General features: G+C 43.7%; 1 protein-coding gene across 2 annotated transcripts; it reads left to right on the top strand.

The window, feature by feature from the left end:
* LOC139373006 (protein jagunal homolog 1-B-like) lies at window positions 1–3,688 on the top strand. Of its 2 annotated transcripts, XM_071112954.1 has the most exons (3): window positions 1–125; window positions 2,395–2,504; window positions 2,682–3,688. In XM_071112954.1, the coding sequence occupies exons 2-3, from the start codon at window positions 2,416–2,418 to the stop codon at window positions 3,148–3,150; spliced, it is 558 nt and encodes a 185-aa protein (XP_070969055.1). In that variant the 5' UTR covers window positions 1–125; window positions 2,395–2,415; the 3' UTR covers window positions 3,151–3,688. The 2 variants fall into 2 exon arrangements, with proteins under 2 accessions (XP_070969055.1, XP_070969053.1); XM_071112952.1 differs by lacking the exon at window positions 1–125 and having other exon boundaries at window positions 2,108–2,504.
* Window positions 3,689–11,504: the final 7,816 nt, after the last annotated feature.

Here is an 11,504-nt window from a genome sequence, read left to right as displayed (position 1 = left end):
CACAGACTGAATAGTCAACACTTCCGTATTGCACATGTCTACGGGAGAAAGGAGGAATGTCCGAGTTTAATCGCAATAAGTTTGTTAATTGAACGTGTAACGACTATTGTTGTACTGATCATACAGTAAGTATTACATTAACGTATGTCTAGCAAACTAAACTTTAGCTGCAGTTGTCTGTATTTTTTTTGTTGCAAGGCGTCTACGGCAATGAGACCTAAGCTAGCAGTACCACTAAGTTGGCAAGCTGGCTAGCAGTACCACTAAGTTGGCAAGCTGGCTAGCAGTACCACTAAGTTGGCAAGCTGGCTAGCAGTACCACTAAGTTGGCAAGCTGGCTAGCAGTACCACTAAGTTGGCAAGCTGGCTAGCAGTACCACTAAGTTGGCAAGCTGGCTAGCAGTACCACTAAGTTGGCAAGCTGGCTAGCAGTACCACTAAGTTGGCAAGCTGGCTAGCAGTACCACTAAGTTGGCAAGCTGGCTAGCAGTACCACTAAGTTGGCAAGCTGGCTAGCAGTACCACTAAGTTGGCAAGCTGGCTAGCAGTACCACTAAGTTGGCAAGCTGGCTAGCAGTACCACTAAGTTGGCAAGCTGGCTAGCAGTACCACTAAGTTGGCAAGCTGGCTAGCAGTACCACTAAGTTGGCAAGCTGGCTAGCAGTACCACTAAGTTGGCAAGCTGGCTAGCAGTACCACTAAGTTGGCAAGCTGGCTAGCAGTACCACTAAGTTGGCAAGCTGGCTAGCAGTACCACTAAGTTGGCAAGCTGGCTAGCAGTACCACTAAGTTGGCAAGCTGGCTAGCAGTACCACTAAGTTGGCAAGCTGGCTAGCAGTACCACTAAGTTGGCAAGCTGGCTAGCAGTACCACTAAGTTGGCAAGCTGGCTAGCAGTACCACTAAGTTGGCAAGCTGGCTAGCAGTACCACTAAGTTGACTTGTACATTGTCATGCATTTCCCCACGCATAGTCCAGGACGAACTGTGAGCATGCTTGTTTAGTTTACAAGCAGCAGGTCGTTTTATAAACTACATACTAATAGCTGATGGTGCTTGCTAGCTAACTAACTCGGTCTTAAAACTGTATTAGAATCAGACCTGTTGATGAATGTTTTAACACAAGGGCCTCTGGGCTCTTTCTAAATAGTCCACAGGGGGATTTAAATATTTTACTGGCTAACTAGAAATCATCCTCACCTGGCCTGGCGTTATCTGATAAGCCAGCAGAAGGGGACAGGAAAGCAGAGGGTAGCCAAGCTAGTGTTAATCCACATGCCCATTATCCTCATGTGTCCACTGTCAAGTTAACTGGTTAACCTTCAGGAAAACTAGGAGGATCAGCTATGCTTTGTACCAGCCATTTATGCATTTATGCCTCAACTAATCTATTAGCCTAATGCATAGACCTTATTCACACAAGTCATAGACTTATCTGTACTACCGCACGGCAGGCGGTACCTACTGCCAACAGGACCCTGAACAGCATCTACCCCTTAGCCATAAGACTGTTAAATAGTAACCAAATAGCTACCTTTTGAGTCATCACATACTCTGCAGATACTGCTTATTATCTATCCTGTTGCCTAAACACTTTACCCCTACCTATATGTAAATATCTACCTCAATTACATTGACTCGGTATTGGTACCCAGTGTATATAGTCATGTTATCATTGACTCAGTACTGGTACTCTGTGTATATAGTCATGTTATCATTGACTCAGTACTGGTACTTACTCTGTGTATATAGCCATGCTATCATTGACTCAGTACTGGTACTCTGTGTATACAGCCATGTTATCATTGACTCAGTACTGGTACCCCGTGTATATAGTCATGTTATCATTGACTCAGTACTGGTACTCTGTGTATATAGTCATGTTATCATTGACTCAGTACTGGTACTCTGTGTATATAGTCATGTTATCATTGACTCAGTACTGGTACTCTGTGTATACAGCCATGTTATCATTGACTCAGTACTGGTACTCTGTGTATATAGTCATGTTATCATTGACTCAGTACTGGTACTCTGTGTATACAGCTAAGTATCGTTACTCATTGTGTATTTATTATTTTTTGTCTTTCTGTTATTCTCTCTGCATTGTGGGAAGGGCCCGTAAGTAAGCATTTCACTGTTAGTCTACACCTGTTTACAGAGCATGTGACTAATGCAATTCTTAATTCATTGGTATTGCTCATTTCATACAAATTGTATTAGTTCTATTATTTTAAAGGCTAATTGTCTAATGTAATTAGACTGCCATTAGGTTACAATGTCTTCGAGAGTGATAGCGAATGCTGTATTCTTATCTGCAGTTGTGAAATAACTAATGAGCACTAATGAGCACCTTAGAAAGCTCTAACACAATGAATGACATGTTTTACTTTGAGTTTTTTGGACAGGCGGGAACCATGGCTTCCCGAGCTGGACCTCGAGCTACTGGCACAGATGGAAGTGACTTTCAGCACCGCGAGAGAGTGGCCTCACACTACCAGATGAGGTTCGCTCTCATTTGAATGTTAATGCATTTTAGTCATTTAGCAGACGCTCTTATCCAGACCGGCTTACAGGAGCGATTAGGGTTAAGTGCCTACATAAAACAAGATGACAGGTTTTGTTCACAGTGACCCATTTGAAACATCACATTCTTGTGCTTCTCCTCTGTCTTTCTCATCAGTGTCGCCCTCAAGTCCGAGATCCGTAAGCTGAACATCGTCCATGTTCTGATCTGGCTCCTCTTAGCTGCCCAGGTGACAGTGAGCCAGCTGAACCTAGTGTCCCACAGTGTGGTGGCTGCTCCCTACCAGTGGGAGTACCCCTACCTGCTCAGTGTCATCCCCTCCCTCTTCAGCTTCATGGCCCTGCCCAAAAACAACATCAGCTACCTGGTGATCTCCATGATCAGTGCCGGCCTCTTCTGTATAGCACCGCTCATCTACGGGGGCATGGAGATGTTCCCGGTGGCCCAGCAGCTGTACCGCCACGGCAAGGCCTACCGCTTCATCTTCGGCTTCTCTGCCGTGTCCGTCATGTACCTGGTGATGGTGATCGCGGTGCAGGTGCACGGCTGGCAGATCTACTACAGCAAGAAGCTGCTGGACGCCTGGTTCACCTCCACACAAGACAAGAAGAAGAAATTAGGATAGAGGACTAAATTATTTAAACAACTGACAAAGAATGACTATTGCTGCCTGCCACTGTCTGACACCACTTCTAGGCCCATCTTCCATCTATATTTGAATTCTACATCCCCATCCCTAATTGATAGTTGTAGGACTAATTGGAATACTCAGCAGACTGTCCTGTCGTCTTCCTGGTAACCCTCTAACCTCCATTATCTCATCTCATCTCTTGGCTCTGGTGCCTGTGGACAGATTAAGACTGGAGTTGTCTGAGACTCCAGGGTTTAATGTTGACCTGTTCTGCTGCCTTTAGAAACCGTCCTCTTTATGTCTCAGTCCTGATCTATGGAGCTGGCTGCCATAATCTGTGAGGGATACAGTTGTGTCTTTGGCTATGCCGGATTAGGTGATTATGGCATGCTGTTCTATAAAATAATTTCTCTGTAACTAATATTACCTGATTTGAGCTAATCAGGTAAATAATTACCTAGAAAGTCGGGAAACCACGAAATAATGTTTATAGAGCTGTTATCTTCCGAATAAACTCTTAAAGACCTGGTAATCTTTTACATCAATAGCAGTCCATATTTAATCGTCGCCTTATTCAGTCTCATCTGAAAGTTGTACATTCTTGGTTATCTTCACGAACCCTGGCTAACAAGTTGAATCAGCAATACAAAATGTGGTGTATTTATTTACTAAATACCTAAATAATCACACAGAATTACATCTACACAGAATGGATCATACATTGATTACAAATGTCATAAAGGATAACGTCCCTAGCGGACGGAACAGATATGACGGCTGGTTACATACAGAAAGGGGGTTGGGGAGCAAAAAGATTGTGTCTATCGGGCTGTAGGCAGCTACTCTATCGTAAATACGGAATCTTATGCATTCTAAATAACCGCCCATTTGGAAAAGGAAAATGTAATAAATATTTACTCTGAGCTGCGCTTCGATCGGTTGGTCGTAGATGGGAGGCCGGGTTGTCCTTTGAAGAATGTCTGGTGGTAGAACGGCTACTTGGTAGTACCGTCGTCGTGTGGTAGGACTGATACTCTGTCCGTCCTCTCCTTGCCCACATCTACAGCTGCTGCGCTAACACAATGGCTAGGAGGTATCACTTCTTTAATAAGAGTTCAAAGTTCATGCCATACTTTAAGCTCATGCTATATTCTGGCTGGTATAGTCGAAATTCAACCTTCTGGCATGTAGGTCGTCACCTTCACATTGAAATTCGATGCTAATTTCGTTAGGTTCTTTCTGAGGTTGGTTCTGTAGGTGGTCCTTGTCCTTTCAACGTAGGGACCTCAAGTCCGCACGTCCTTGGAACAGAAAGTTACATTTTCATAAAGGGGCTTATATAGGGTTGGGAGAGAGGGCCGTGTTTCATAGTTTACAACCGATGTCTGTTCACATGGGCGGGGCCACTGAGTTGAGCATAGTTCACTCATGAAAACCAATTCTCTCATTTAGAAGCTAAAATTACATTTAATCTTTTCACAAATAGTTTCATATTTAAACATTTAAATTGCACAACAATTCCATGTGAATCTGATAACTAGAATGTGTGGACTTTCCAAGATACAGTTTGTTGTCCTATCATCAGTAATAATGTCTCAGACGCCAACTGATCTGACATCATTCATTAAGTACCAATGCATATTTTCAACTGGTTGGATTGCTGAAATAGGTTTCCGATTCCCACCTTTTGATGTTCCAAGACTCTGTTAACAAAGGGATTCTCAATAGTTACATCGGTAGAGTAGAGAGAGGAAAAAGGGGAAAGGTATTTATGGGGGTCATAAACCTCCCCCAACAGGCCACCGTCATGACACAGTAGCATCAATGAGGACATTGTTTCAGACTATTTTTATCCAAACTATTTAGATTTATCACTAAGCTGTTGTTTACAGACTGTCAATAGACTACTATCAGGTCTCAGATACAGTTGATAACAATAGCTTTTGCTATCAACTCTACCATTCCATTTATTGGCAGTGATAATGACAGAAGTACAGTAGAAGTACAGTAGAAAACATTTCTACACTGATGCAGACACAATGAAACTGGAACAGCATGGATCATCTGCTATGATTATAGGAACTGACACTATGTATCCTTGTTTATGTTGTTTACAGAGTTAATTATCTTTTTTAAAGTCTCTTTACAACGGGGATCTCAGCACATCATCTGCCATTCCAACCTCCATTGACATAACTACCTCAACTACTTACACTCAAACTGACAGTCCAGCTACAGATACTCCAACTACTGCTGCCCCTTTAACCCCTGATCATCCAACTACTGATGGCCCTGTAACACCTGACCCGGCTGTCCAAATACTGGCACGCCAACATCTGACACTCAACATCCTTCACTTCATGGACATCTGTGTGGAGTAAAGGTGGTCTAGAGTTCTTTTTCCTATGGTTGCAAATGTGACATGCTGGTAGAAATAAAAGTAAAATGGATTAAAATGTGCCTGCATTAAAGTCACCAGCCACTAGGAGCACCACTTCTGGATGAAAGGAGGATACCTAGTCAGTTGTACTACTGAAATGTCTCCCACAGTTAACCCAAACCCTCTGAATCAGAGAGGTGTGGGGGGTTGCCATAATCGACATCCACTTCTTCAGCTCCCGGGGAACAGTAGGTTAACTGCTTTGCTCAGTGGTAGAACGACAGATTTTTACCTTGTCAGCTTGGGGATTTGTTCTAGAAATATTTCAGTTACTGGTCCAACGCCCTAACAACTAGGCTACCTGAGGATTTCCTTGCTTGCTTATGGCCTTATACAGCTTGTTGCGTGCAGTCTAAGTGCCGGCATCGGTTTTTAGTTGGAAATAGACGGCTAAGAATATAGATAAACTCTCTTCCTACTGTAGATAGTGTAGTCTACAGCTTATCATGAGGTACTCTACCTCAGGCAAGCAGTGCTTCAAGACTTCCTTAATATTAGACATTGTGCACCAGCTGTTATTGACAAATAGACACACACACCCACCTCTTGTCTTACCAGACGTAGCTGTTCTGTCCTGCCGATGCATGGAGAAGCCAGCCAGTTCTATATTATCCATGTCGTGGTTCAGCCACGACTCTGTGAAACATAAGATATTACAGTTTTTAATGTTCTGCTGGTAGGATAATCTCAAACTGAGATCATCCAGTTTATTTTCCAGTGATTGCACATTGGCCAATAGAACGGATGGTAGAGATGGGTCACCCACTCGCCAACAAATTCTCACAAGGCATCCCGATCTCCCCCCCTGTATTTCCGTCTTTGCTTCACGGGAATGACAAGGACTCGGGCCTGGTCTTTGGGAAGCACTATATCCTTCGCGTCAGACTCATTAAAGAAAAAACATCTTTGTCCAGTGTGAGGTGAGTAATCGCAGTTCTGATATCCAGATGCTCTTTTCGGTCATAAGAGACCGTAGCAGCAACATTATGTACAAAATAAGTTACAAACAATGCAAAACAACAAACATAGCACAGTTGATGGCTGCCCTTTACGGGCTCCGAACCCCCTCCAGCGCCATTATCGTTATCCAACCTACCAGGCAGTCTGAGGTCCTTAGCGCTCTGGAGCAGGTCTTCATCAAGGATTGCTCTGTACTTTGCTCCGTTCATCTTTCCCACGTTCCTGACTGGTCTCCCAGCCCCTGCCGCTGAAAAACATCCCCACAGCATGATGCTGCCACCACCATGCTTCACCATAGGGATGGTGTCAGGTTTCCTCCAGACGTGATGCTTGGCATTCAGGCCAAAGAGTTCAATCTTGGTTTCATTTTGGCAAACCCCAAGTGTGCTGTCATGTGACTTTTACTGAGGAGTGACTTCCATCTGGCCACTCTACCATAAAGGCCTGATTAGTGGAGTGCTGCAGAGATGGTTGTCCTTCTGGAAAGTTCTCCCATCTCCAGAGAAACACTGTCAGAATGACCATCGTGGTTCTTGGTCACCTCCCTGACCAAGGCCCTTCTCCACTGATTGCTCAGTTTGGCCGGGTGGCCAGCTCTAGGAAGAGTCATGGTGGTTCCAAACTTCTTCCATTTAAGAATGATGGAGGCCACTGTTCTTGGGCACCTTCAATCCTACAGAAATGTTTTTGTACCCTTCCCCAGATCTGTGCCGCGACACAATCCAGTCTTGGAGCTCTACAGACAATTCCTTTGACCTCATGGCTTGTTTTTTTCTCTGACATACACTGTCAACTGTGGGACCTTATATAGACAAGTGTGTGCCTTTCCAAATCATGTCCAATCAATTGAATTTACCACAGGTGGACTCCAATCAAGTTGTAGAAACATGTCAAGGATGATCAATGGAAACAAGATGCACCTGAGCTCAATTTTGATTTCTTACAGCAAAGGGTGAATACTTTTTTGTAAATAAGGTATTTCTGTTTTGGGTTTCAATAAATTTGCAAAAATGTCTAAACCTCTTTTCGCTTTGTTATTATGGGGTATTGTTTGTACATTGATGAGGAAACAATTGTATTTATTCCATTTTAGAATAAGACTGTAAGGTAACACAATGTGTAAAAAGTCAGGGGTCTGAATACTTTCCGAATGCTCTGTATATGGCTGCATGCATGGGCTCCTGAGTGGCACAGAGGTCTAAGGCACTACATCTCAGTTCTAGTGGCGTCACTACAGACCCTGGTTCGATTCCAGGCTGTCTCACATCGGGCTGTGATTGGGAGTCACATAGGCCGGCGCACAATAGGCTCAGTGTCGTCCGGGATTGGCCGGGGTAGGCCGTCGTTATAAAAAAGAATTGACTTGTCTAGTTAAATAAAATGCAAAACTACCAGGCAATAACATCATTCTGTCTTTTAGGACTGCCTGCGGTTGTGGTGGCCCTCACCTTAGGAATTAGTTACAGAGTGGATGATCCACTGGGATACAGGCAGGAGGAATTGTGAGTTAATACTGTACTATACTACTCTATACTGTACTACTTCTCTGTATTATACTGTACTGCCCATAGGAAAACAATCTGTTGTTCACTCGGATATCCTCCAGATCTTTTGTGACTACCTAGAGCTTCTCAATTCGGAATCATTCTGTGACCATTTGTGTCTGGGTTATTGCTCCTAAAGGCCCCTTGGGAGAAATATTGAGATGTTAGAGACTTCTATGATACATATATAGGACACATGAAGTTGAATTGAGATTATCGTTTTGGCAGTATTTGAGAAGTATGATCAGCAGAGGTCTCATCATTGTAAACCGTTGAGCTCATCCTTGCCTCTGTTATTTTAGAGGAGACAAGTTTGAGACTTTTATTAGGCTAATGATCTTTGTCTGAGGGGATCATTTCAGAAATGTCTAAGAAGTATGAGCCATAAAGGAGATCTCTACATTGTATGTGCAACGTCTCATCCTCGTCTCATTTATCTTAAAATGACTACAGAAGCAATACATCAGCTTGATTAATGAGATGAGACAATTGAGAATTTAATTTGTTAGCATTCATTTGCAGTATTAATGATTAGCTGTTCAAAACAAGAATGAAAACTGATACAGTTCAACAAATGTATTCAACAGTGCTTATTATATTAACAAAGCATGTCACTTTTTTTTCATTCCCAGCACTCCCTTTTGCACACTGCTGCTACTTGCTATTTATTATCTATGCATAGTCACTTCACCCCCTCCTACATGTACAAATGACCTCAACTAACCTGTACCCCCGCACACTGACTCGGTACCGGTGACCCCTGTATATAGCCTCGTTATTCTTATTGCGTTACTTTTTATTTTAGTCTACTTGGTAAATATTTTCTTAACTCTTCTTGAACTACACTGTTGGTTATGGGCTTGTAGGTAAGCATTTCATGGTAAAGTCTATACTTGTTGTATTTGGCGCATGTGACAAAGTTTGATTTGAGATTGGTTTCCATTTACTGTAAGAATGTAAATACAATGAATATACAGCATATGCTCTTGTACATATGCTCTTGTATTACTTAAACCCCAAAATAATATTGTAGAGATGAAAATAGGCAGTTGTCACCCACCAGATGTAGTCAACAAAAAGTCTAACCTACATGTGACACCAAGCACATAGCAGTATGTTCTTAAATGAACCTTATTGCAAATATGAACATTGTACACAAACAAAAATATTTGAGTCACTACTCTGTCCTGCTCTGGTCCTACACTTGTTGATGAATGCCTCCATCGATTCCGGTCCAACCATCCAAGGAAGCACATCGCAAGACAGGCTGGAATAAAGTATATAAAACATTTCATGAATATTTTGACAAATAACACCTGACATTTCTACTCAAGGACTCAGTATGCAAAACACAAACATCTTAAAAAAAACATTGGGGATTTTAGTTTGTTTTAGAGGTATTTAAGATACAGTTTTCAGAAACTTGATTTGACTTGATTGCAGAGATAAATTAGCATATAACATACGTAAATCCTTTTCATCAAGAATCAATCCTAATTTGCTGTAGGCAGTTAAGGAACAAAGTAACCTAGCTTTGAGAAAATACTTACTTAGAATTCCGCTGACCTTCTTCCGGTCGAGGACTCGCTTCCCCTCTGGGATCTTGCCATGGCGTCCAAAGGCAAATGAATTGACACATTCTTCCACTGAGAAAAAACTGTCAAAAAGGATATGAAACAGATGCAAGAAATCTTGCCTAGATGCCTGATGGATGGCAGCAAGGTGGAAGGATGAGAGGAACATGCCACTGTCAGGAAACAACTCTCGCTCGCCGGACAGCACCGATGGCTTTCTCTCCTGTAGCTCACAGTGTTGCTCTCCAACGATGTCAATGAGAGCGTGCAGCTCTCGGATCTGGACTGGGTCTGAGATGAGACAATAGCACATACAGTACATTCATTATTATTAGGCCCAATCACTCTTCCAAATGTAAAAAACCAAACAAACAACAGAAATGGGGTTGGAGAAGTTGTTCAAAATGATTTACAATTCAACTTCACAAAATAAAGTTTGATAGGTGACATGATATTAATTACTTACCTATTCTCAAAATTACTTCCTCCATCCTTCCCTTGTCACACAGGATTTTTTCAACCTCATCCCTCATCACATAGCTGCCGTGCGGCTGGTGTGAGCTGACCCACTGGAGCTGGTGTGTGCTGTCCCACTGAGGCTGGTGCTTTCCATCCAGTGAGGGCTGGTGTGTGCTGTCCCACTGAGGCTTGTGTGTGCTGTCCCACTGGAGCTGGTGTGAGCTGACCCACTGGAGCTGGTGTGTGCTGTCCCACTGAGGCTGGTGCTTTCCATCCAGTGAGGGCTGGTGTGTGCTGTCCCACTGAGGCTGGTGTGTGCTGTCCCACTTGGGCTGGTGTGTGCTGTCCGACTGGAGCTGGTGTGTGCTGTCCCACTGAGGCTGGTGTGTGCTGTCCCACTGAGGCTGGTGCTTTCCATCCAGTGAGGGCTGGTGTGTGCTGTCCCACTGAGGCTGGTGCTTTCCATCCAGTGAGGGCTGGTGTGTGCTGTCCCACTGGAGCTGGTGTGTGCTGTCCCACTGAGGCTGGTGTGTGCTGTCCCACTTGGGCTGGTGCTTTCCATCCAGTGAGGGCTGGTGTGTGCTGTCCCACTGTGGCTGGTGTGTGCTGTCCCACTGAGGTTGGTGCGTTCCATCCAGTGAGGGCTGGTGTGTGCTGTCCCACTGAGGCTGGTGCGTTCCATCCAGTGAGGGCTGGTGTGTGCTGTCCCACTGAGGTTGGTGCGTTCCATCCAGTGAGGGCTTGTGCATGCTGTCCCACTGGGACTGGTGAATTCCATCCAGTGAAGGCTTGTGCATGCTGTCCCAATGGGGCTGGTGCGTGCTGTCCCACTGAGGCTAGTGCCTCAGTGGGACAGTTTGCAGTGCATCCATTCTCAAACCTCACAAAAGCAAAATGTCCTGAAAGAGAAATTGAAAAGAGGGAGAGAAAATGTTAAAGCCTTATGTCACTCAAAAGATCACTGGTTGAGACATGAGACATTCTCCTGGTGCTTATCCTACAGGTAGCAGACATTCAAATGATTTCAGATTAGTGCAGTACTTACCAGAATGCTCATTTGTGTCCAATTCTGGAGACATATCCTGCACTTTCTTTGTGGAAAACCATTGTCTCTATGGAGGACAATTCTTCTTAGCTGCTAACCCGGTTGTAGCTATATTACTGTAGCTACATGCAGCTGGCTACATGCAGCAGAAATACAACAGCACGCTATCATTTTCCATTTTGATATAGCCCTGAAAATGATATTATTTCACCTTGGGGTACGAAAATGTAATCGTTCACAGTGTATTCAGTTGATTATGATTCTTATCTTCTTAGCAAATTCAAACTATCTGTGGCAAGGATCCGCGTGGATCACTCATCGTCAGC

The sequence above is a fragment of the Oncorhynchus clarkii genome, chromosome 18 (genome assembly GCF_045791955.1).
Source record: "Oncorhynchus clarkii lewisi isolate Uvic-CL-2024 chromosome 18, UVic_Ocla_1.0, whole genome shotgun sequence".
Taxonomy (NCBI): Eukaryota; Metazoa; Chordata; class Actinopteri; order Salmoniformes; family Salmonidae; genus Oncorhynchus; species Oncorhynchus clarkii.
Note: the sequence above shows the minus strand (reverse complement) of the source record. Positions and strands in the feature narration are given on the sequence as shown.